This window comes from Dromiciops gliroides, chromosome 5 (assembly GCF_019393635.1).
Source record: "Dromiciops gliroides isolate mDroGli1 chromosome 5, mDroGli1.pri, whole genome shotgun sequence".
NCBI lineage: Eukaryota > Metazoa > Chordata > Mammalia > Microbiotheria > Microbiotheriidae > Dromiciops > Dromiciops gliroides.
In genome coordinates this window covers 96,082,188-96,109,915 of record NC_057865.1, presented here as the reverse complement: position 1 = coordinate 96,109,915, position 27,728 = coordinate 96,082,188, and the positions used below count along the sequence as shown (strand labels likewise).

Sequence of the window (27,728 nt, the reverse complement as noted above, 5' to 3'; positions counted from 1 at the left end):
AAAAATGTGAGAGAAAATATACTTCCCCTTTCATCAGAACAATGCCTTGATTAACAAATTGTAATTTTATAATCACATTTAAATTCAGTGTTTTACAAACAATTTTTAAGTACTGTCTTATCTCCTAAAATGTCTACATAATATAAATTTCATACCCTGTCATTTATGGCTTTTCACAATCTGGCCAGCCAACTCTCCCAGACTTGTTTTATATGATTTATCTAGAGGAACCCCATGTTCAAGCCCTCTTACTATGTGTCGTCCAAACTCACTATTTTGCTTCCTGTCTTTACATTTGTACAATCAGTCTTCCAAACCCTGAATTTACCTGCTTCTCATTTCTGTCTCTCAGGAATTCTTATATTTCTTTTTTTCTCCCCTCTGATTTCACTTCTTCTATGAAGTCTTACTTATTACCTAAACTTATTTACTAGTACTTTTTCTCATTCCTCAGTTTTCCTCCTTCTGTATATATTTGTGGACTTGTTATATCACTCAGCATAATGTAAACTTGAGGGCAGGGCTCTTTTATTTGTATCCCTAGTACCTAAAATAATAACTAGCACATAGTAGGCTCTTAATCTTCATGTCAGGTAGATAGAAGTCTACAGAGATTGTGACACCTACATCTTGTTTTCTGCCCTTGAGGCTACAGGTATATATAGGGCATACTTTTTTCCTACAAGCCCTGGTGTCCAGTACCCTTGGCTACCAAAACCTTCTCTCAAATCTTTCATTCAAGCATGGGTTCATAGGCTGTTTCTGGAATTTTGAGTTGGAAAGAAACTTGGAGGTTATAATGGAGTGAATGAGAATTTGCCCCTTAATAGCCATCTCCAGATTAAAGCTCTAACCACTATTTTAGATGTAGCTACTGGAGTGGAAGAATCTTCAGATAAATTTAAAGATAGGTAAAGTTTGGTTTTCTAATCTTCCTACCTCTCTTTCTGAATTCTTCTCTTACTTTTTCCTTCCTTACCCTTGCCCCTACTTGTGTTCAGGGATCTCATGATCCTTCTAGTTGTCCAAAGTCCCCAAATCTACCAAGACATTAGCTCCACAATTTCATCTTTTTGTCACCCACATAAACTCTTTGAATGTAGAGCTTGGTAGTTATCTTCTTGTCTAATTAAAGTACCTCGTGATAGGATATAAATATGGCCTAAATACTTAGGATACTGTCATCTTTAAAGAATATGTAGTTGTTATAATGGGTTTTTTTTGTTGTTTTTTTGTTTTTGGGGGGTTTTTTATTGAGGCAATTGGGGTTAAGTGACTTGCCCAGGGTCACACAGCTAGTAAGTGTGTAAAGTGTCTGAGGCCGGATTTGAACTCAGGTACTCCTGAATCCAGGGCCAGTGCTCTATCCACTGTGCCACCTAGCTGCCCCTGTTATATTGTTTTTAAGAACAGGAGTTCTCCAATGTCCCCCCTTATAGTAAATGTTCCCTAACCTTTCTCGTCAATCAGTAGGCATATATTAAGTTCCTCATATGTGCCAAGGACTGAGGATAATAAAAAAGACAAAAACAAAAATTCTTTCTTCTCAAGAACTCACTGTCTAACGGAAGAGATAACATATAAACAAGATAGACAGATGGATAGATGGATGGATGGATGGATAGATATATAAATAAACTTGAAATAATCGTAGACATAAGGTACTAGAAGGAACAGAAGTATTCATGTAAAAGGTAGAATTTTAGCTCACACTTGAAAAAAGCCAGGAAAATTAGGGAAGGTAGAAAGGATAGTAAGCATTTATGAAGGGCCTGCTATGTGTCACCTTCTGTGTCTATTTCTTGTTTGCATATTATCTCCAAACAGCAAGTAAATATAAAGTACCTACCATATACCAAGCAGTGGGGATACTAAGAAAGGCAAAAGATAGAACTGGAATCAAATTCCCTTCTGGGCACTTAATAGTTTTGTGACTATAAGCAAGTCAGTTAAGGTCCCAGACCCTCAGTTTCCTCATCTGTATAAGAAGGAGACTGAATTAGATGCCTTCAAGAGTCCTTTTCAGCTCTTAATCTGTCATTTCATGTTATTCAGATCCAGAAATCAATGGGAGCACTGGCTTGGGATCCTCAAGATTTGAGTCCTACTGTGGCTCTTATTAACCAGCTGTGTCATCTTGGACAGATCACTTAACTTCTCTAGTCGCTCAGTTTCATCATCTATGAAATGATGGTGTCAGACCAAGTTACCTCTAAGGTCTTTTCCAGCTCTTAAATTCAATGATACTTAAGGGCACACTAGAAGATGACTTGATAGTTTTAGCAATATGGTTACCAAGGAACATCTCGTTACTTTTTGTTTGTGATGTGATGCATAGTCCACACAGTTCATTGTCAGATTTGGCCAGGGTATTTAGGGGAATTGTTTTGCACCCCTACCATTTCCCAAAGTAAAGGCTAATGGATTCAGTGGCTAAATACATCAGTAGAGGTCATAGCTCAAGCCTATTAGCAGAGAGTAGGGAATAAGCAGCCTTTGAATGTTGGCTCCAGAAAAATCTACAATTTTTAGGGGGTGGAGATGAGGGGGAGGAGTAATTTTCCTTTTAGTGGAATGTGCTCCTATTATTTAGTATGGAACACATATCAAAGAGAGAATCCTTAGTAGAAGTTTAGGTGAGGAGATTAACTGGGCTACATCCTTTCTTTGTTTTCCTGCCAAGTACTGAAGGACTCCATATTCATTAGGGCAGTCCCTTCTCAATGTCATTGAATTGTAGAATCAGATAGGATAATCTACGTGAAAGTGCTTTGTAATCAGAGAGCTCTCTCTTAATACATTCACTTAATAAATGCTCAGTGATTGATTAATATGGATGTGGGCTATTTATTATTGTTATTATGGGAGTTGTTAGAGCTGGAGAGCACCTTAGTGGTTTTTTTCAGATCATAAATTTAGAGCTAGATTGGGCCTTACAAATACTCTAGCTCAACAGCCTCCTTTTATAGATAAGGAAACTGAGGTATAAATGCCCCACTATTATTCAAAATAATTCTATACTGTACTACTATATAGAATATACATACAGAATATCTAATTCTGCTATAATTCATAATAACTTATTTATTTTTAATAGTGCTAATGATATAATATTTATTAATAACTTTATGGTATAGTACATTAGAAATACCCCTGCATCTCGTGTCAGAATATCTGGGTTTATATCTTATATCTACCACTTATTACCTGGGTAACCTTGGGAAAATCACTTAATGTCTCTAGGCTTCTGTTTCGTAGATGAACCCTAAGACCCCTTCTCACATTAGATTTATAGTTCTACTTTTTATCCTCTTCATCCTTATTTTTGGGAGGAAGAAGCCAAAACTTAGAGAGTCCAAGCAGCATGCCAAAGTCTGACTGAAACTCAAGTGCCAAAGTGTGTCACTGGGGCTAAAAAGGTCTCACAGAGAAATTAGATGATTTAGCCATTTACTCATTAGATGACTCAGTCATTTACTGAAAGAAAATTGTCCCTTTGATTTACGGTGTTTAAAGAAAGACTTTATCTTAAACAGGAAACAAGCAAGGAAGCAAGGACAACCAGGGCAGAGTATGAGGGCAGCCCAAAGACCTGCCCTTATGTGGGAGCCAGAACACACAGTTCTGCAATAGGACAGGCCACTAGCACCTTCAAAGTAGAACTGGCAAGGGAGAAGGTGTGACAGAATCAGTATAAAACCAGGAGTATCACCCACTAGCAGTGTAGGCATGATGATCAGTAGTCCATAGCAAAAAGAAAGTCTGTGATGATCAGGACTCCAGGATCAATTCTTCAGGGAAATTCACTAAGCCCTGGGGTCAGAGCAGATGCTAGAATAGCTTGGTTTCTGAGCTGGTCCTAGGTGAAACACCTTGGGTTTCTTACACAGAGCAAAGGAGTCCTGCTTAAGCAAATCTGACAGTTTCCACCCTGAGGTTTCAGCAAGATAAAGATGAGTCAGCTAAAAACACTAGCTATTCTAGCTGGTATATTCCAAATTTAGAAGCTTCAAGGTATCTATGAGGGTCCCAGAAAACTGGTAGGGCAAAAGGGAGGAGGATACCAGACAGTAGGAGAGAATTCAAGAGTTGGGGCATACTGGTATATATTTAATGATGGGATGGGATGGGATGGGGGAAGCAGAGTGATGTGCAACACACTTTTAAGTTGAATTTTCATTTTTAACACAAATCTAGACAGTCAACAAAACAATATATGAAGCCTTGATCTGTAGCATTTCTGAGGTGTGAATGCTCATACCGAAGATGTAACAACCTATTCAAGGGTTAGAGGTGGTTCCAACACAATCCTGAGAGCACTTGAGTTGAGAGCATAGAGCCTTTTAGAAAAAGAACAACTATAGCATCAATTCTCCAGACTCCCTCTTCTTTCCAGTCTGGATTTGCAGATTGTCCAATCATCTCATCAAATTCACTCATTTTCAAATGAGGAAATTGAGTACCATTGATGTGATCATTTGTAGTGATATAAACTCAGCATGTATATTTATTATACAAACTCAAATTCTCTGGTAGACCTGTTTTCTCACTGACACCATGTAATTGGTGACTCACCAGAAAAATTTTCCTTGAAACTGTGCTTGGAGCTCAGCTCTAGAGGGGATGGTGTTACCATCATTGCTTATAGCATTTGAGGCCAACTCAAAAGACCTATACTTTTTACCCATGATATAGATTTCTCTTTGGAACACGTACATCACTGAGCAGTGTTGCCTACTCCTGGACACTTTTATGGATGCTAACATGGAAAATATCAGAGACCAGGACAGGAACATCAGGAATATGAGAAATCTTCCCAATACTGTCCCATCCTAGCAACCAGTTCTCCTCTCCCAATGAAGTCTTTTTGCAAGAGGAAAGCTTCTCTGTCCTTTTATCTGTGGGCAGAAAAGGGTATGTAAGAGCTCCAAGATGGGGTTGGGGGTAGCTTCTCCTTGCCAGGGCCCACCATTCCACTGCCCTGCCTAGCCCTGGCCTCTCAGCCTGGCTAAAGACTCCACCCCTGGCATGGGGGTCAAGAAAGACACAGAAGGTCTTTTATGGTCTGTTAGGTTCCATTTCATTTCTGTGGGTACCCATGGAATGGCTAGGAATACTTTCTAAATAAAGAGAATTTAATATGTTCACTTCCTTAAAAAGAATATGCAGTAGGGGCAGCTAGGTGGTGCAGTGAATAGAACTCTGGCCTTGGAGTCAGGAGGACCTGAGTTCAAATTCGGCCTCAGACACTTAACACTTACTAGCTGTGTGACCCTGGGCAAGTCACTTAACCCCAATTGCCTCACCCCCCAAAAAATGCAATAGTGCAACTCTCTGGGAGCCTTCCTCACTTTCTCTTAATATTTAGGAAGATTCCTATAGCATAACCATGCTATATAAGTTCTTTCTTATATTCAATACATGATCATTCCATCTTCTTTTCCCCTTATTTATTTGACTGATGGCATCCTTTACCTATTTCCTTTGTAATTTCCTATTTGTAAAGTGATAGCATCAGCCTACTTATGTGTTTCTTAGGTGATCTTCAACCTGGTATTCTGATAAGATATCCTATGAACCATAGCCATAAAACACCAGAAGAATGTTGGTTTTAAAAAGCTTGCTCTTTATTTCAGCCTTTCATAAACCCTGTGGTCTATGATGTCAAAATGACATGTTTCTTGAGAAAAACTGTTCTCTAGAGGCAAAAACAAAACAAGACCAAAACTCCACAAAACCCAACCCATATCCTTAATGACAGCAGAGAGGTAAAATGGAGATGTCCCAAAGAGTTCCCTTGGATTAGGAAAACTTCCATTTCTCTCTCCATTAGTAAATGCATACTGATAAGCTATTTTAGAAATCATCCAACCTTTATTCATTCAGTCAAAATACTGTTTGAACATTTTCCCTTATGAGGTAGTATGCTGAATACTGTGGAAGTAACAAAGTTATTCAAAGCTCTCTAAGATAATGACCCTGTCCTCAGTAAGCTTATGACCTAGTAGGGAAGAATAAATCAACATTTGCTAAAATTCTAAACAAGATTAAGAGGACTCCCTAAGAAGAACATCTAAGGGAACAGGATAATTATCATGCATTTTTTTAAAAGCTCCAACCAATTCCCATTGAAAAGGAGTAATTGAATCTGTAATTACTCTCTTTGCACCAGGGACACAGACATGGATGCTAAAGATCTAATTGTGATGGCTGTTTTCTTAATTACCTTAATTGCTTTGTAGAGAATTCTACCTTCCATCCATTCAGGACGATTCAATAGCTTATGGTGACTGCAGACACCATTAGTACTATTTAGGAACTTTTATTTTGTGGTATTTCTGAAAATTCTGCCATTTATTTCAGATTCTAATGATCCAGCATGTCAATGGAGCCCTCTTGTATTTTCATGGATAAAAACCCAACAACTTTTGAGGAATAACAGTGGTTAAAAATGCAAACAAATGACATTCAGACAAACCCTCTGCAAAAAACCTATAGTCAGGCCTGGACTTTTAAGGAAATGAAAGAGATGTCTGCCTATGTGATATGATTTCAGGTGAACCAGGAAGGTCCTCTGTCCCCCAAGTTCACCTTACACTGGCTCACCAATCCCAACATTTCTAGTATTAGCTCTTTGTTCTTTTGGTCTGAGGCATTGTGTTTGGGAAAGTGGAGAAACTCTAGGGAAGATAGCATTATAATAATAACTGACATGTATGTCCAGTTTTAATGTGTCCAAAGCCCTTTGTTTCATATATCTGTTTAGTTGACTGTTTCATTCAAGCCTCCCCACAACCCTGTGAGATAGATGCTGACGCTGTTCTTCCTACCTTACAAGTGAGGAAAGTGAGACTTAGCTTAATAGACTCATCCATGCTCTTACAGCTCAAGTCACAGGCAAGTTTTGAACCCAAATCATCCTGACTCCCAGTCTAGTGATTTAGTGCTATACACTGAATGGTAAAACCCACCTATTGATTTTTGCATGTTTTCATTGAGGATCTCCTCAATGATTCTTATAAATTTTTCATAGAAAAAAAAAGAAACAAAGGATAATAGTAACAATAACAATACAACAATTATAATTAATAAGGTCACAATTATGTGGGAGGAGGATGAAGTACATCTCATTCATTCCTGTTGTCTGATATCTGAGTTATACTAAGGATGCTCTCAGTGTCACTATAGAGGATAAGTTTAGACTGTAATACTTTGGTTCAACAACTAAAACAAGTGTTTTGTTTTGTTGTTGTTGCTGATGTATCTGTAGAATATGAAATGTTAAAGAATGATTGTGGGTTAGCACCTTGTTCCACAATTGTTTCTACCTGAACTTCATAGAACAACATGAAAGGGAAGAAAAACATGATCCTTGCCACCAAGAGCTCACATTGTAATGGGCAATTCAACATGCACATAATTATTATACAGTATAAGTGGGAAGTAATCAATTATATTTTTATCTACTTTCTACAAAACCTTTACGCCTTATACTGCTTAGTAAAAAGCAGACATTACTTACAAGGAAAAAAATATATTGGCTCAGTAACAAAAAGGTGAACCAAAAGCCCTCTCAGCATAAAGTCCCACTTACTTATCAATTCAGTAATTATTGAACAAGTCACCAGAAAGCACCTTTATTGATTATCACAAAGCCTTTGACCCAGTTCCATAATTATGGCTTAGTTACATACTGCAAATGTATTAAGTAGATTCAAGTATAGTGAGAATTCTAGAGCATTTGATGTCTACATGGGAAATTTTTCTTTACATAAAACACAAGAATAACCCAATGATATCTAGAATAATTGATGTGAAATGTGACATCTTCCTGAGAATCAATTTAAACCTGCTGTTGCTCTGAGTAACTTTAAGTTTCTTATTATTACTCCTAAATAAAACTGAGTATGGTTTTCACATGAAATAGGGAATATCAAACATCATGTTAATTACTTGATGTACATGGATGACATCAGGTTACAGAACTTAGCTGGAATTTAAAAAAACACATTAAATAGCCTCTTCATCTCATGGGAACTTTCTGTAAGAAACCAACACCACCATACCAGTAGCAATGTTCTTTTGGCTTGGTTTTTATGGCTTTTTCTTTAGTGCCCCAAAGCATTCAATATTTCCTTGGAAATAAAGCGGGGGAGACCTCCAAATCCCAGAATTCTAAGTAAGTCCCAGCCATTATTTTTCCTTTTAGAGGAGTTAGAGTAGAAACTATGCAACGTATCGCTGTAGGTTGTAAAAATTTATCAGCAACTAAATATTTAGAAAGATAATCAAAGCTAGAATTATCTGCCAAATTCACTATCCTTCATAAACTAACAACACATTACAAATCCCTGTACTACACATTCAAACCTCATATGCCTTTAAGAATTAAGGGAACAAATTATACTTTAACCATAGTATCATCAAAGACAAAACTGTTGCTCAAAGTTGCCTAGACATAACACTGGCCCATAGAAATGTAAGAACAATATCCTTAATGAATGCCACTATACTGAATACTCATAACCTCTAAGCTATGCCACATGAAAAATTCCCAAAATCTAGAGACCCAGGAGAAGAAATCAAAACTATGTGGAAAGAGGAAAAGAGTTAAATCCTTGTCATTGTGTTTACTACTGTACTTACTCTGAAAATGTTTTTATGAGCCCAGGTGAGTATATTCCATCACTTAGATTCAGTTATAAAAATGTTTATTTTTATACACCCATGCAATATTCCATTAGACATTAAGCAAAAAATGGGATAACCACTTATTCTTTGCCCATTTCTATATGAATTCCACTGAATATGAGATGAGAACAGGAATGATAACATTAATAATAGTCTATGTGGAGTGAATCTTTGGTATCCTTTTTGGGAAACTGGATGTCATCCTAAGGAAAGAGTAGATGGGAGAAAGCTTTGAGAGCCTAGCCTGGCAGTCAGAGGAAAAGGTATCACCAAGGGAATGGAAGGGGGAAAAAGGCTGGGGTGGGAGAAGTGTTCTCTTATTTAACAGTTTTTCCAAGGATTGGTCATGAATATATTTTATAGTTTTCCCTACTCTCTTATGAAGAATGAGATATCAACTTTTAAGCAATAAGCCACTGTATGTTATTACTTTTTTAAATGGTAATTTGCTTCTCTGGGACCAGACATACCTTCCTTTATGCAGTAGATATATCATTGAAATGTATTTTTCAAATTGAATTTTGGTAAATTGGATCACATATCCCTTTTACTTATATTATAATCTTAGATATATCTCCCTGGTAAAAAGTGAGAGTTTGCTGTTAAAAGATCACCTTTCTCAAAAGTCATCTCCTAAAGCTTTCAGTTTACTGATCTGTAAAATGAGGGTGTCCCTTCCACATTTATGAATTTATATCAACCCTAAAAACAACAGTAAGGATGAATTAAGCCTCTTTAGTTCATCTATTTACTTGAAAAAACTTTTCGTATTTCTCCTCAAAGACTGTATAGAAAGTGAAAGACAGACTACAGTTGCAAAATTGGTGATGATTGCCACCATTTTGTTATTAATTTTTTTTTTTGCAGGGCAATGGGGGTTAAGTGACTAGCCCAAGGTCACACAGATAGTAAGTGTCAAGTGTCTGAGGCCAGATTTGAACTCAGGAACTCCTGAATCCAGGGCCGATGCTTTATCCACTGCGCCACCTAGCCACCCCGATTGCCACCATTTTGAAGCAAAGTCTCTAGAAAATTTTCAATTTCTCCTCCTTGAAGGACAGATCTCTTCCTGGACAGCTCCCTATAGGTTATTTCTTTGCAGACATCGTAAAGGTATTAAAGCTGCAGCAGAAAGGCAGTGCTTCGTACTTAGTCCCACAAAGCCATACTGTCTCCTTAAGCATGCAGACAAGGGCTTTTGCAGGTTTTTAGAAGTACAATGTTAGGCCATTTAATTCCTCCATTTCTGCTAGAATTGTGGCCCAAATTCCATGCAGTGGCTGCTTTCATGAGAACTAACAGGCAGAAAAGCAGGTTCACAATTGCTGAAATTTGTGGAGTTTTTGTGCATCATTTTGGGGGAGAGGGGAATTTTGTATGTAGGTTCTTTTTTTTTCTTCTCAAGTAAGCTAAGGGCAAGACAAAACTGCCTAGAGATTTGTTTGACTTCTCAGCAGGACAAAAAAAGCAAAGGCAGGAAGATAAAAGCGGAGCAAGACAGACCTTCTTCAGGAAGATAGGACCAAAGCAAAGTACAAAGCAAAATTAGAGAAGAGAAATCCCCAGAACAAATCTTCCTTTAGTCTCAATGGCGACAGGAAGAACGATGGCTCAAAAGAGAGACAAACAGCAGGGTGTATATCAAATGCACAGGCAAAATATATCAACATTAAATGTTGACTGAATGTCCTCTATGGTATATAGATTTAGAGTCTGAAGACCTGGCTGGCTTTACAGCTGGACTTTGACATTAACTTGACAAACTTGGACAAGTCCCTTAAACTCTGAGCCTCCATTTATTGAGTAGTAGTAATGGTGGTGGTGGTAGGAGTAAGAATGGTAGGGTAGTAGAAATAGGAATAGAATGGTAAACCACTTTAGTATCTTTGCCAAGAAAACCTCCAAAATGGGGTCATGAAGAATCAGACAAGACTGAAATGACTCAAAAGGAGGAGGAGGAATCGTAATTAATGATAGTAATTAGTGTGAAAATGAATACCTTGATTTCCTTGAGCCGCCCAATTATCCAGGTAACTAGAACAACTGTATATGGCTTCACTGGCCAACACACCAACAATTCTTTGTGGTGTGAAGACAGTAAACCTAGATGGAGTGCAGTAAATCACTAACTCTGAAGCCAGTCAATGTCTTATCTAACTGCAGTATATGAACCTTATCCTCAGCTATTCCCTAACTGGAATAATATTTTTTTTCTTTTTGAAGAGATTCCTTTCTTTTAATTTTTACATGTATTGTGTTTCTCTGGTTTCCTTTACTTTTTGGAAAAAGGGGATTTAAATCTCAAGAACTGACTTTTGCATTCTCAGTCTTCCCCTTTGGGGAAAGAGATATCTAAATTCCATTAAGAGAGTGTTTGCCTCAGTTTACATTATTATTAATAATAGTTAACAATTGTAAAGCACCTTAAGGTTTAGAAAGCACTTTACACATGTTATCATACCCAATCCTCAAAATAACCCTAAGAGGTAGATGTTATTATTATCCCCATCTTATAGATAAAGAAACTAAGATGGAGAAGTTAAGTGATTTGCTGAGGATTACACTGCTAGGAAGGGTCTAAAGCAAGATTTGAACTCAGGTCTTCCTAATGTGATGTATACTACTTGTCCACTATGCCTCCTGGATGTCTATGAACCATACAAATCTCAGGGTCATTCTGAAGATTAAACGTATGCAAAAGTTCTTTATAAACCATTAGTTGTTGTGTTGTTCAGTCCTGTCTGACTCTCAGTAACCCCCATGAGCCATACTATGTATGGGGTTTTCTTGGTAAAAATATTAGAGTGATTTGCCATGTCCTTTTCTAGTGCTTTAAGGCAAACAAAGGTTAAGTGACTTTCCCAGAGTCACACAATGTCAGAGGCCATGTTTTAGCTCAGGTCTTCCTGATTCTAGTAAACTGTAGGTGCTACAATATTGTAACTATTAGTATTACAATCCTTTCTGGCTCTAGGTTTTTACAAATTGAGGAACATATCATTAGTTTAATATCTTAAAGGCTTAATAAGTTTGGTCTATGTAATTTTGCCTTGTGTCTGTGAATGAATGAATAAATAAATGAAAAAGCACTTATCAAGTGCTTACTGAATACAAAGCACTTGGCCAAGCTCTAGAGCTACAAATAGAAAAACAAGGCAGTTCCTGCTCTCAGGGAGTTCCCTCATACTCTGATAGAGGGTTTTAATTACAAATCAGAAGGGAGGAACAGGTTTTCTCTGGGGTACAGTGGCAAACCCCATGCCCATGCATCTTCTTTCACATTATTTCAATTGATAAAACTTTATCTCTTTCTGTTGTTGATCCACACTACCATGCCAAGGATTTTGATATGGAGAGCGCTCTTGTCAAGGCTTTCAGTATCTTTGGGTAATGAGGAGGTAAGGGCTGAGGCACTTTCAAAGGTATTTTTGAGGTAGCATTTGCATAAAGGTTGCTCTCCCTTGTGATGGCAGCAAGGACTGGTCTGAAGATAAATTTATTCTAGGGAGCATCACTATTGGGTCAGTTGTTCATTTGTTGGCAATTCATGTTGGTAAGGGGCAGGGCTCAGAGAGACTGAGAAGACTACTATTTTAAATGAAGATCTCTTTTCTTTATTGCACAGCATTATAACATTGAGGTAGGGAGAGATAATGTAAAATATTTTTCTTAGGGAATGGTATTTTGCAGTGACCTTATTCTACCTCTTTGTAGTCAATGTAGCAAGAGAAAGTCTTATTTCCTGTGGCTCTGTGGGGGTGTTAGAACAAATGAAAAATTGTCCCAATGCCAGGTCAATTTATTGTCTTCTACAAATTCATTCCCACAGCTGTATTCCATTCTAGAAAAATTGTGAGCTCCATGTTAAATTTTCTCATTTGGTTCTTAAGTCTCTTGATTTTCCACCATTTCTTTATTTAAAAAAAAACGAAAGAGAAGTATAGACAGAATTTTTTTTTTTTTTTTTGCCGTGGTGCAATGAGGGTTAAGTGACTTCCCCAGGGTCACACAGCTAGTGTCAAGTGTCTGAGGCCAAGAATCAAACTCAGGTCCTCCTGAATCCAGGGCCAGTGCTTTATCCATTGTGCCACCTAGCTGCCCCCATAGATGGGATTATAAATTTAGCATTGTAAGGAACCTCAGCAGCAATCTAGCCCAATGCCCTCACTTTACAGATGGGAAAACTGATACTCCAGGGAAATTAATGACTTACCCATCATCTCAAGGGTTGAAGTTAGCATTTGAAACAAGGAGCTGTTGCTCTTCCCACCGTGTGACACTGCTTTCATTGCCATTAAAAATGTGAATTTGATTTTCACGTGTCATGTATTTTGATATTATAGATCAGTGGTGTCAAACCAGAAATGTATTCCTGTGGATCTACATTGACTTCAAAAGCCACAAATTAACATTATCTATGTTGTATCCCATTTTTATTTTGTTAAACATTTTCTGAGTTCTATTTTAATCTCTTCTGGGTACATTCAAGAACATTGCTGGCTGGTTTGCCAGTTTAACACTTCTGTTCCAGAGTAAAAAGTATAATATCTTTGAGACAAGGTTACATAGCAGGTAGAGCCTAGACTTGGAGTTAGCAGGGCTAAATTCAAATCCTGCTTCTCCTATATTCTTTAGTTAGATGATTGCAATTCACTTGGACTAGTCTCTGTGTACCTTAACTGCCACTACGGAGGAAGATTAAAAATGACTTGTCCTCAGATTGCAACTCTTTCTTGCAAGTGATAAAAAGCTCTAATATCCAGAAGGGTATAGGCTTGAAGATCTTCAAATCTAATCCAACTAGCCTTTATTATGCTCATTCTATATATTACACTCTTCTAGATGCTGAGGATAAAAGGACAGAATTGAAAGACTTCTCCTGCTACTAAGGAACATGCATTCAACTAAAGGGCTACATATAGATTAATCAATTCACAAGCATTTATTAAGCAGTTACTGAATGTTAGGTACTGTGAGAGATGCATATGATACAGAATTTTTTTTAAAAAATCATCTCCCGGGGCAGCTACGTGGCACAGTGGATAGAGCACCGGCCCTGGATTCAGGAGGACTGGAGTTCAAATGTGACCTCAGACACTTGACAGTTACTAGCTGTGTGACCCTGGGCAAGTCACTTAACCCTTATTGCCCCACAAAAAAATCATCTCCTCTCTCTAGGAGCTTGCATCCTATCAGGTAACAGTTTGTATTTTGCATAAATGGCAAAATAAATAAAAGGTAGTCTAGAGGGAGGAGAGGCAGGGAGGGCACAAGCAGCCTGGGACAGGGATGAATCAGAAAAGCCTTCATAAAAATATAATCCTTGAGCTCCAGCATTACTTTTGCACTGGTTGTCCCCAAAGCCTAGAATGCACTCCCCAACTCACCTCTGCCTCATAGAATCCCTGTCTTCCTTTTCAAGGACCACTTTTTAATTGAAGCCTTCCCCTACTAGTAGTGCCCTTCATCTCAAACTAGTATTTACTACTTTGTATATTTAGTCACTTTATGCTGCATATATCTGTGTGTGTATATATATGTGTATCTGTGCATATATGTATATGTGTGTGTATAAGTTTGAAAGATAATTTTGGGGTAATTACGCAATCATTTTATTAATTATGACTAGTGTGTTATTAATTAAAGGATGATCATTTGGCCATCTTTCCTTCTTCTTTTTTTTTTTTTTTGGTGAGGCAATTGGGGTTAAGTGACTTGCTCAGGGTCACACAGCTAGTAAGTGTCAAGTGTCTGAGGCCAGATTTGAACTCAGGTTCTCCTGAATCCAGGGCTGTTGCTCTATCCACTTTGCCACCCAACTGCCCCTATTTGGCCATCTTTATTAAACCAAAGAACCATCCTGGCAGCTTCTTGGTGCTTATGTGCCCTTGGAAGAGTGGGTGCTCCCTAAAGGCAATGAACTCTGATTGGTTAATGATTAATTGAGATGCATGATTATTATAATGGAAGGTGGGCCTATTCTAATGAGAGTCTGGGGGACATTGATTATGTCAATTTTATTCCAAGACTACCACCAGTCCCTGGCAATCTAGACGAAGAATCTATCCCTCAACCAAGCCCAAGTAGAACACAATAGGCTCCCTTACTTGAGTGGGGTGTGAACAAGATTGAAGAGAAAGTTAATCCAGTCTCATTATTAGCAATGTCCTTCAGCTATTGGCTGAATAACCTGCCAGTCGCTAGTTTCTGAGTGAAGAAATAGGAAAGTAGAAAATCCTGGATTTCACCAATAGTAAGTAGTTATTAATATAAGAGGGAAATAATCATTTCTCCTGCATATATATGCATCTATATGTGTACATATGTATATATGTATGTATGTATGTCTATCTCCTCACCCTCATTATAATGTAAACCCCTTCAGAATAGTCATTGCTTCATGTTTTGTACTTGTGTACCTGTCACAGTGATTGGAATAGATTGGGCACTTAATAAATGTTTGTTGATTGATTGATTAAAGGAAGCAAAGTATTCTACAAGATCGAGGTGAGGAATAAGTGCATGCCTGAAACAGGAGACCAATATCTTAAAGGCATAGAGATAGGAGATGGAGTGTGTGTCCTGTGTGAGGAAAAACCAGGCTGTTAGCTAGACCATAGAGTATAGAAAGAGGAATATTACTAACATTGTACTAATTGTGTGACCTCTTAACTTATCCAACCTTCATTTTCATCAAGTGTGAAATGGAGGCTTGAACTAAATGGCCTCTAAAATTGCTTATATCTCTAAATCTCTGAAGCTGTGACTGCTGGGGGATCTGAAATGACTTCCTTTAGAAAATGGCACACCTAAGCCTTGAAGGAAGCCAACTACCCCCCCCCCCCAAAAAAAAAAGATAGTGGAGATTTACCGTTAGGTAACTGAAAGTAGTTATCAGTTTTTGGACATAGCCAGGACTAAGGTCTAGATCAGTAATCAATATCTTTTCTGTTTCTCTTAAAGTCTGTGTTAAAAGATATTGGTCTTAACACTCAGCATTGGGAAACTCTAAAGCTTAAGGTCGATACTGTGGAGTTTTTGTTGGTGGTGTTTTTTTTTTCTTTCTTGAAAGTTAATGTAAAATGATCATAGATGTAACAAAAGGGCACAGTTTGTAGTCAGTTTTTATAGACTTTGGTTTGGGCCTGAGCACTTGATGCCCCACAATCTTACAGGAAGAAGTAAAGTCAATCATGATCACTGAGGGTTCCTGCTTGATCCCAGCTCTGATTTAGTTGAAATACCCTCTTTTTATTTTAAAAATGGAGAGAAAAGGAAAGCCCAGTGAGGCAACAATAGAAACATCAGTTTATTTGAAGCACAGTTTAGTTTTCATTGGCTATAGCTGAATTTCTTCTATATCCTGGCATGGGAGATGGTGTGTTTTCATGGCCATGACTCTCTGAACTTAGAATGTGAAAAACAAAATCTGAGTTCTCTCCTTATCCCTCACCCCAAACACTAAAGAGTATGAGGTCAATCTCTTAATTGTATTATACCTTACTTTCTCCTTCCTTCAAATGCAATTGCTATCCCTTTCTTCCATGGCAGGTAGTGTTGCACAGTGGATAGACTGTTGAACTTAGAGTTATGAAACCTAGGTTCAAACACTACCCCAGCCACTTACTAGCCACATGACTGAGCAAGTCATTTGGTCTTCTTTGAACCTTAGTTTCTTCATCTCTAATTCAGGATAACACTTGTAGCACATATCTTAGAAGGTTGTTGTGAAGATCATTTTATTCAAGTGCTTTGCAAACCTTATGGCATGTGAGAAAATAATTATTAATAATGGATTTCTTGGGGGTATCTAGGGATCAGTTTCTCAGTGCTTTCTCTCCACCACCACCCCCCATTCCAGAAAGTCCAGTTCTTGAGAAATCTTGTCTGAGACAAACCCCAGAGAACAAATGAAATAAGAGATAGACTCTTTTGTGTCTAGCTCAGTGAAGGACTGATGAGATCAAACCACACCTAGATTATGGACTTTGCCTTGAGCATCCAGCTAGGGTCTTTCACATCCTTCTTCTGGATGTCATCTATAAAGTTCATTTTAATGTGCACCACCTTCAAATCATGTCAATCAATGGAATTGAATGATGCCAAACAGTTAGTTTTGATCAGTGTTTAGTGACCCACCTCTATCAAAAGAGGATAAAAATCCTGGGAAGAGGCCAGGAGTCTCTCTTGGTGTTCACTCTTGGCTCTCTGGCTTGTAGGTCTTCTGATCTCTCTGGGGTCTCCTTGAGACCACATGCTATCTCTCTGGTAGACAGCATGGGTCTCCTGGGGCTTTTCTCCTGTTTGAGCTGTCATGCCGAAGCTTTCTTCCTGCTTTCTCCACCATGTGGCCTAAGACCATGAGAAGTTAGGGAGACTCATGGTCAGTCCTTTACTTGCATATAATATTAACAAATTAAAATATGCTTACCCAAAACTGGTATCTGTACCAATAGCCATTAATTTAAAAAGCACGGGCACCATATCAAAATTCATTATGACTTTACAAATCTTTGGTTTTTCATGCTGCCCCGTCTATGTATAATTTCCAATTTTGTGCTAGATACAAGGCAGGCAAATGCAAAAAAAAAAAAATGAGATGGTAACTTTTGAGACTTTTTTTTCTCTTTGTTTTGTTTTGTTTTAATTTCTGTCCTACAACTGACCTGAGGTGCTAGGCGGCACAGTGGATAGAATGCTGGACTTGAGTTCAAATCCAGCCTCAGATCCTTACTTTTTTTGTGACCCTAGATCTTACTGTTATTAAGCTATGCATATGCAACTGCAACACACACAAAACTGACCCTTATACAAGGCATAGTGTTGTCTTAGGCAGCCCCAAGAAGAACCACCTCTGAAAAATAGCCTCAGGATCTGGCTCACTCTATCTCCATTAACTCTTCTCCCCTTTCCTCTCTCAGTCTGATAGTTTCAGAAAGTGCCATGTGAGAATTTGGGTGGGGGGAAAGTAGTACAGGTTTGGAGGAATTAGACAGAAAAGCTTCACTTAAATCACTCAATCCAGGGGCATAACTAATGATTTTCGCAACCAGAACAAGCTGACCAAAATGGTGTCCTTATTTCACTTGCGTTGGGGATGAAGGTGCAAATAGGCTCTAAGATCCTTCTGACAAGGCTGTGATAGAGGCTTGGACTGATCCTAGTCCACTAATGTGTAAGCCACAGTGGTGAGGGACCTGTGGGAATAGGCAAGTAGAAAGTCAAAGGAGGAGCTTTCTAGAGGTTTAAGAAAGAGAAGGAATGAGTAGGTCACCTTATAGCTTTTTTAAAGGACCTATCCTTCAATATGGGAAGGTTCTAATGAGGATTTCCCTCTCTGTGTGCACAGAAGCATCCTTGCTCCAACCTACATTCTTAGAGAGTGTCAGGGGCACTGGGAGGTAAAGTGTCTTGTCAGAGGGTGGCACTTGATCAGGTCAGTTCTTTATCTCTTAAACTATTCTGGGGCAGCTAGATGGTGCAGTGGATAGAGCACTGGCCCTGGATTCAGGAGGACCTGAGTTCAAATCCAGCCTCAGACACTTAGCACTTACTAGCTGTGTAACCCTGGGCAAGTCATTTAACCCCAATTGCCTCACCAAAAAAAATATATATATATATATTAATATATTAATATATATATATTATAAAAATATATATAATATATATATTTATATATATATATATATATATATTTAAAAAAACCCTATTCTGCCTTTTAGCTCCCTGTTTAAGTAACTCTTATGGTGAACTATTCCTACCCTGTTGACGCAACCTTCTCTCACCTATAAAGGGAAAGGGAGTAATAGATCTCTCCAGCCCATTCCTTCCAACCAGGGGAAAAGAAAGTCACATTATATGAGGGCAGCCAAGAATGGGTAGAATAGGAAACTGGGTAAAATAGGACTCAGCAATCAATAAATAACCTACGGCCTGAGTGGAGTTTGTAGACTCTATCCCATTCCCTTGTGAGAGTGAACATTTGATTGGAGCTCTTTTATTCCATCCCCAAATGCTTAATACATGAGTCTGAGATCAGATTGTCTCTTTCCTCCTTGGTGATGACTGGAGTGAGGGACAGCAAAGGGGTGGCTCTGTCTCACCTTTAGCCCAGCCTGTTGCAGGACTCCACTGTCTGCTCTGTCTCAGCTTCCTCTTCCTAGAGAGGTAGTGAGGCATCCACCCACCAGAAAAGCAGTGAGGATGAAACCTATAGGAGACGTGCCACAGTTCTGGGCACCTTGAGATTCCCAGAGAAGCTTCCTAATCTCCTTGCCCACTCCCTTCCTCAAGGGGATCCCCAAAGTTCTCAGTTTGGTGTTATACAAGTAATGGTAACCATATTTATTTACACAAATTACTTAGTATGCATGCCCAGGTATGCATCTAATTAGCTCAGTTTTAAGTTTTATTACAATGCCCAATTTGTATGTTATTGAGCTTCATGGTTTATTATGTAGCATGGTGATTATGTAAGAAGTTTAAAAACATTAAAGGGAATATAATTTATGCATATTTTTTAAGAATTAGATTTAGAACCTTCGCCACCTCACTCCCTTTATTTTTGGTTACTGCAGGATCTCTTCTGAAGAAGTTAGAAAGAGGTAGCATGGAATAGTAGATTAGAGGTTGGACTTGAAGTCAGGAAGGTTTGGTTTCAAATTCTGTCTAAGATACTTAAAAGGTGTTTGTGACCCTGGGCAGGTCGCCACCATTTGCCTTCACTTGTTCATCTATAAAATGGTATACAAAGACTTATCTCTTAGGTTTGTGGTATGGATAAGATTAGATAATACATGTAAAGCTCTCTGTAAGTTTTAATACCCCAAATAAATAGTGAGTATTATTATTACTATGTACTTAACCCTCCGCAAGTCATCTTGGACCTCACTTTCCTCATCTCAAAAAAACTGCTTTGGGACTTGCTGACCTAGAGGCCCCTTCCAACTCCATACCTACACTCCTTTGAAATGTTCTTCAGACTAGCACATGAAGAAAGAGGAGTTGTGCTGTCTCTCTGTAAGCCTCTGGGGAACAGTAATGATTTGAGAACTCATTTGGTTAACCCACTTCATGGTTTTAATTTGTTTCTGTTTTTTTCTTTTCTTTTTTTTCCTTTTGTCTTTTTTCTTTTTCCCCCCTCTCTCTCTCCTTTTTTTGATACAGGAGAAAGGATGTTGGCTTGTTATCCTACAAAGATCATTTGCCTGTGAGCCAGGTGGTAGTTGGTGACATCGACCGACCTGGATCTGAAGCCAAACTGACCGTGGGCCCGGTCCGCTGCCAAGGAGACCGTAAGTTGGCTAAGCAGCTGTTCAGCAAATGCTTTCTTCTCATAGCCTTGAAGCTTTGTATTCCCAGGCTTCTCAGGGTATCTTGAAATATGGGTGTACTCTCATCCTCGAGTTCTGCTGGAAACCTCATAAGTCAGTTCCCTCCCAGAACCAAATGAAGAACTGAATAGATATGTAGGGTGTAGGGAGGTGGCCATAAAATCTCTAGCACAGGGGCCCAGATTTGGGCATAAAATATGCCTATTAATCTTCCTTGTATTGTATATGTAGCAACTTTGACTACCTAAGTTTATGGTGATATAAATAGGCATACTAATAGCATAAATGCAGCGCTCTACAGCTGGGATGCCATTGAGGGCTGCTGTTAATACCATTAGCGGCACTATTTATACCACCATAAACTAAGTTTATGGTGGTATAAATAGAAGCATTATGGCTTAATGTATCATTGCAAACTTGGATTATAGCCATGTAAAGTTTGACATTATTGCTATCAAATTTCATCATCATCAGCACTTGATGATACCTTGTAAACCAAAGATTGTTTCCTTAACTGTCTCTGCTTTCAAGATGAACAGTGCAAAGAGGAACTTGGGGCTCCTTCTTGAGCCCTAAGTGGGAGGGAAGGGAGTAAGACTGATGGAATTCCCACCTAATTAGGGCTACCATTAGGAGTTAATGTTCTTTCATACCTTTCATTGTGCTTTATATGCATTAGGATGACAAAGATTGCCTTAGGGAATCCACCAGGAGGGTCTTGAGCACACTTTTCCCTTCTTCAGTTTATACCTTTGAAACATTTTTTTAAGAGACTAGGTTTCCCTGTCTGGCCCAGGCTAGATGTATAGTGGGCATTTGTGGCTTGATACTGAGCCTAATTGGAGCAGAAACTTGTCCTGTTTCCAGCCTGGGTCAGTTTGTTCCCTTTTAAGCATCCTGGTAATCCTTCCCCACACCATGAAGGACCTTGCCATACTGGTGCCAAACTTAGCCTTGCTCTAATGCTTTTGCAGCTCAGAACTCCAGAGCTCAAGCAATCCAGTGGCCTCAGTCTCTCTGAATATTGGAAATTACAAGTGTGTACCAGTGGCTCACATGTGACCCTACAAAGTCTGTTAAGAGTTATGGGCATGTGGAATCTTGACCAAAGGTTCCTAAACTGTACATGAGAAGACCTAGATTTTCTTCCCCAAAATGAGTGGTTTCCCAAGAGACCTCAGTCAAATGCCCTCCATTTCCTCAGCTGTATTCAATAAAGCACTGCTTGCTTCCTATGCTGCTCACAGGGAAGTGGTAAAGATGAAAGTGCCCATCACTGGATTTCTTTTTTTTTGAAAGCATCATTTGGGGGCAGCTAGGTGGCAGAGGGGATAAAACACCAGCCCTGGATTCAGGAGGACATGAGTTCAAATCTGGCCTTAGACACTTGACACTTACTAGCTGTGTGACCCTTGGCAAGTCACTTAACCCTCATTGCCCCACAAAAAAGCATCATTTAAAAAGGATGAGACTCCTACTTCTCTAAGTCATGGAAGAGTTAAAACCACCTAGTACTATATTATCATATACACTTAGAGAGGTTTCCCAAGGAAGACAACAGTGCTGACTTGAGACCTTGTCAGCTCTGAGAACCATTTAATACAAACTATTGCAACCTTAGACTGAACCAGAAGAGATCAATTGTGCAGGATTGCACAATTATTAATTAATTATTAATTGATTATCACAATTGGTGATAATCCCACTATACGCTATCCTGGTAGATTCCATTTTCATTTCTGGGAACTAGAGTTTTAGAAGACTCTTGATAAGGTGGAGACCATTCAGAGAAGGGCCACCAGGAAGGTGAAGGGCTTGAAGTTCATTTTGTATGAAAAGCAGTTCAGGAAACTTGGGATATTTTGCTGGAAGAAAAGACTTGCGGGAGTTCCTAATTACTATCCTTAAGTCTTTAAACATCCAGCATGTGGAAAAGAGATTGGACTTGTTCTGCTTGGTCCCAGAGGACAGAATTAAGAACAATGAATCAAAGTTACAAAATGGCAAAAATGTTGTAAATTATGTAATAAACATTGAAGAAGCACCTACTATATTTCCCAGTAATCAGAACTATCTAAATGTGGAATGGCCAGAAAGAAGTAGATTATACCCGTGACTGAAGGTCTTTGAGCAATGTTGAATGGCTATTTGTTTGGTATATCAGAGAAGGGATTCCTTTCCAAGTACTACTTAGACTACTTGGCCTCTGAAACTGATCTGTAATGTTCCTCATGCAAAAAGGGATAGGGCTTGTGATAATATTTCCCTTACATTTAGAACAAGAAAAAAGACAACTTTTTAAAATTAGTGTGATCTAGGACAGAAGTTGTGCTTTTGCAAGCCTTTATAAGATGATGCTATTAACTTTGCATGCCCAGACAGTGCACTCAAAGACAGGTACTGGAGACTGTTTCTTGAAAGAAAGGATTTATGTAGGAAAAAAATAGTCTGCTGTCCAAACGAATAAAGACAAAGTGTGACCTTTTACAAATACAAAGTGTTATCCAACTGTAAATTAAATTCATGTTCACTTGGAAGCAGTGTTACTATTTGTGAATACTATAGTGTACAGGTAAAAATGTGATCAATACATACTTCATAAAGCTGTACATATCTTGACATATCTGGTGAAAATGTGATCAATACATATTTCATAAAGCTGGATGTAAAGGCCTGAGATGGCTTTCTGTGCGTGGCACATTGTCACCAGTCTCATTACTTTGTAGTCATGCCACATACAATGTATATTGATGCAGCAAATCAACAGGTTTCTCATAAATATTTTCTAATTTTGAGTTTAGCTTCTAAACAGATAATAGTTATCTAGCAAGTAATTGATGAAAATTGAATAATTCTACAGTTCCGCACTGTTACTCTTTATTTTGTGACAGACACATTTCTATATCTATCTACCCACACACACTTATATGTAGGAATGTGTATATGCATATGTACACATGCACACTTTTAAAAATTATAGCTCCCCCAAAACACCCTAAACTCTCTTCCCTCTGGAAGGTACCAGTTGGTCAACAAATATATATTAATCACTGAGTATGTGCCAAAGAGTGTGGTAAGCATACAAAGGAAGGAAATACTACCCCTGCTCGCAAGGAGCTCATAGTCTAATGGAGGAAGACAACACATCAACAATTGTGTACAAATAAAACATATACAAGATAAATTGGAGATAATTTCAAAGGAAAAGGCATTCGCATTAAGGAGTACTGAGAAAGGATTCTTTAGCTAACACTTGAAGGAAGGCAGGAAAGTTAGGAGACAGAGATGGGGAGGGAGAGATTTCCAGACACAGAAGTCAGCCAGTGAAAATGCTCTAAGAGATGGAGCATCTTGTGTGAGGAAGGCCAAGAGGAGCCTGGCAAGGAGACCATTATCACAAGATCATCAGAGTATGTAGAAGGAAGGAGGGATGAGAAGAATGCCAAGTTAGGAAGGGTCCAGGTGAAGATGGGCTTTAAAAACCAAAAATAAATTTGATCCTAGAGGTAATAGGGAGCTACTGAAGTGAAAGGAAATTTATAGCACCCAAATACAAATTGGACAAAGTCGCAGCTGTGATTAATGACCTCCTCTTTGACCCCAAGTAAATTTATCTTTAGGAAGGAAATATAAGTATGGGTTAAAGACCTTCCTTCAATTCCTAGCTCTTCTCCTGTCTAGATTTATGCTTTTGGACTGGGCTTCATTTTCTCATGGATGATTTTAAGGTCCCAACTAGCTCGAACAATGTAATTTTCTGCCATCTGGTGCCGTGGATAGAGTGCTGAGCCTGGAGTTAGGAACACCTCAGTTCAAATGTAGCTACAGACACTTCTTAACTTTGTGACCCTGGGTAAGTCACTTACCCTCAATTTGCCTTAGTTTCCTCAAATGTAAAATGGACATACTAACAGCGCCTAAATGGCAGGATTGTTGTGAGGGTGAAATGAAATATTTTAAAAAGCACTAAGTACAGTGCCTAGCATATAAAAGATTAAATGTGCTTATTCCCTTATCCTTCCCCACCCCCCTCCTCTAGCTTTATAGCCTAAAGTGAATGTCACAAAGATGATCTCATGAGTACTTCCCAAAGCCTGACAGGACATTTGGTTGTTTCTGGGGTTAACTTTCCTTGATATTATTTACCTAAGTCTCCGATGTCCAAATCGACAGTAAAAGAAAAAAAGTCTAGTCTTGAAATGATTCTTCCTGTAGTTGAGATGTTCAAGTGACTAAAGAAGCCCTGGGAAGGTAGTCGAGTGATTTAAGGCTCCAATTCTATCCTGGAGTCCTGAAGAATGAAACAATTTGGGGGGCTCTGCCCAACCGTTTCAGTGGTTTCGGTTGATTTCATCATGCCTGCTGAGTTTCATTTTTAGTTTGATTCATCTGAACCCATAGGCCCTTATAATCAAAATGCTAAAGCAAATCAGTGAATTCCACTCAGGTCTGCTGCACTTCCCATATAGCTTTGTGACATCCGTGTGCCCTTGCCTTTTCTTTGCAAACAGGTTCAAATGGAATCCTCAAATCTAAATGAAACTGAAAGCAGGGCTAGCAGTGGAAGGTTAGCAGAGATAAAAAGTCAGGTGAATTTACAAAGCCCCTTCTTGGACAAAACATGCCTACTAAATAATAAACAAAAGAGCTTTTTGGACGATGAGGTAGTCTGATGGGGTGACAACTTATTTCCCTGGAAGTATATTAACATTTTGGAAGGAAGTAGGTAAATTTAAATGCATTGAGTTTTCACATGGAGTGTTTTGCTATTAGAAAAATCAGGTGACCTTAATAATCAGAGCAGGAACAAGGCACCATGAACTCTAGATAAGGTTTGAGAATTGTGTCCTCTGTATTTTACCTTTGAAGAGAAACTCTGAACCCTGACACCAACATGTGGGATTTGACTTATCACAAAATAACTACCAGCATACCATGGGGAGCCAAATTTTCTAAAATTAAATATAGGTATATTTATAAAAAAGTTCTGTCAAAAAGTTGCACCCTCTGTTTTGCTTGCCTCTCATCTCAGCTCTGATAGCTGGTAATTTCAAATAGTAAATATTCAATAGCTGTAGAAAAGTAATACATGACAGGTTTCAGCCTTAGTCTCTAAAGTATGACTCAAGTATTTCTACATTATCTGTCTGTGGGGGCCTTGGAGAAACTCCTAGAATTAAAATAGGTTCATTGACAACTAACTCAGTGTGCTTTTGCCTGAAAAACATAGTTTTAGATAGCAAGTGTTTCGAAACAAAGCTGAACAGAATCAGGTCAGGAAAACAGTCAAAGAATCAACAAGTAATAAGTACCTACTATGTATCAGAAAAATCTTTAAATAATAAATGGAAGAGTTTATATTTCATTCTAGATGATATAGGCAGTCATTGGAGGTGGTTAAGTAGGGGAGTTATATGGCCAGATATGTGATTACAGAAAATTACTTTGGCAGCAATGTATAAGATGAACTGGGGTAGTGGGAGACTTAAGGATGGGACAGCAATTAGGAGGCTCTTGAAATAATTGAGGGGGAGATAACCAAGGGCTGAAAGAAAATCTTATTTCTAAATGGCAAGAAGGGGTAGGATGTGAGAGATATGTGGGGTGAGGGAGAGTGAAGAGAAACTGAGAGACTGGAAGGCCAATGGGACCTTGAACCAGAAATAAGGACATTTGTAAGAAAAAAGGATTCAAGTGGAAAGATATTGAGTTCAATTTCAGACATGTGGAGTTCATGACATTTGTGAAATGTCTAAGAGGCAATTGGTGGGGACTGAAGCTCAGGGGAGAGACAAGGGGCTGGATGTATAGATCTGGGAATCATCCACATAGAGAAGATGATTAAGCCTATGAGAGTTGATGAGGTTATCAGGAAAAAGATTGTAGAGGGGATTCCCACAGTTAGAAAAACTTCGAAGTATATGATAGAAACTTTCCTCGACTACAGAGCACCAGTAGGAAAATTTCTGGTTTCACTGAGTTTTCAGTATGCAAACTCCATTAGTCAGGATTTTTGAGGTTATTCAAAAAGGCAAGTATAAAAAAAACTGTCAAAGCAGTTCAAGGAAGATTGATTCAAAGGTCAGAGACAAAACATGATGTGGAAAGACTAAAGAAAGGAAAAGGGAATTTTATATGCATCCAAATCCTATCAGGGAAGTTCGCTCTGGGAATTTAATCATAATCAACGTCTTCATAAAGCATCTTCTATGTGCCAGGCATTGTGTTAGGTCCTAGAGATACAAAAACAAAAGAGGATCTGTCTCTCACCTTCAGGAGCTCACATTTTATCCATTCTCTCACACATAATGGGGAATAAGAGGGATTGTCTTATTTATAAGATGAATATAAGAATAAAACTATTCATAATTTAAATCTGTTGGTTAGCACCAGCCACTACCTTGTTTTATCTCCCAGAGGAGTTAGGATTGGCCCTAGACAGAATTCTAAAGGAGGAGAGATGTTTCTTTATAGATCACAGTTTTACAGAGCCAGACCCAGGAAGGACTTCATCAGTAACCATCTAGTCTACACCCTTCCTTTCATAGAATAGGAAAAAAACCGAAGAAGTTTGAGTGACCTGTCTACATAGGCAATAAACCTCAGAGGTGGGATAGTTTCTCTCTGCTGTCAACCAGACATTTATATTTACTTTTTAGCTGTTTCCTACATTCCACCAGGGCAGCTAGATGGCAAAACTGGATAGAACTCTGGGCCTGGAGTCAAGAAGACCTGGGTTCAAATACAGCCTCAGACACTTAACAGTTGTGTAACCTTGGACAAGTCACTTAACCTTGTTTACCTCAGGTCCTCATCTGTAAAATGAGCAGGAGGAGGAAGTGGCCAACTACTCCAGTGTCTTTGCCAAGAAAAACCCAAACGAGATCACAGTCAGACAACTAAGCAACATCATCCTTCCACTAGATACCCCTTTTTCCAGAATGCCAACCTGACAAATTCCCAAATCAGTTCTCTTCCTGGGAATTTAGCAGCTAGATGACCAGTATGTTTGTTATTGAGAGGACATCACAAGGTAATGTATCATGAAATGCTCTAATATAGGAAGGTTCTGAACCTGGTTGTGAACTTCAGAAAGAAAGTAGGCAGGCAGATAACAGCAACAAGGATCCACACGAAGCGATATCGATGTCTGGAAAGAACCTCAAAGGAGGAAGAACTAGCTGAGTGATGGTGTCAGATGGAGGTTCTAGAAGAAGCAGTGCAGAACAAAAAACATGATTCCTCTTTTCTTCTGGTTCTGCATGTTTAAGGACTTGAGAAAAGGAGCAACTAACATTGGAAGGATTATTTAGGGTTGCGGCCTTCCTTAGATAATGAGGTGTCTGTAAAGGAAAGTGTGAAATTAAAGATTGAGAAGTTTATTGATGTTCAGTACATGATCCCAGAGGGCATCATGGAAAAGAAAGTCAGAAAAGGAAGTGTGCAGGGGAATAATAGGATCAGTTAGCTGGAGAAATAATAGGCAAAAGAGTCTTTGGTTCTAAAGGCTTCATGTTTAGAGAGCATAAAGTGCAAATTTGTCATCCATTGGTACCAGTTGGTTTATTAATATATTAAAGGGAACTGTGATGATGAGAGTTGGTGGTGATCCAGCATTTGCTTTCAAAACACCAAGCACCTGGAGGTGGGAGGTGGGAGGTGGGGGAGGGTGATAGTAGTGGATTTGTTCATGGCATCTGGTTC

The 27,728-nt window shown here is 38.7% G+C and overlaps 1 protein-coding gene across 1 annotated transcript in view; it reads left to right on the top strand.

The window, feature by feature from the left end:
• Positions 1 to 27,728, top strand: part of CNTNAP2 (contactin associated protein 2) — a 2,668,322-nt gene that overhangs the window by 2,165,846 nt on the left and 474,748 nt on the right. Inside the window, exon 15 of the mRNA XM_043968036.1 lies at positions 19,858 to 19,985. Coding sequence (XP_043823971.1) covers positions 19,858 to 19,985 — 128 coding nt within the window. The remainder of the gene's footprint in view (positions 1 to 19,857; positions 19,986 to 27,728) is intronic.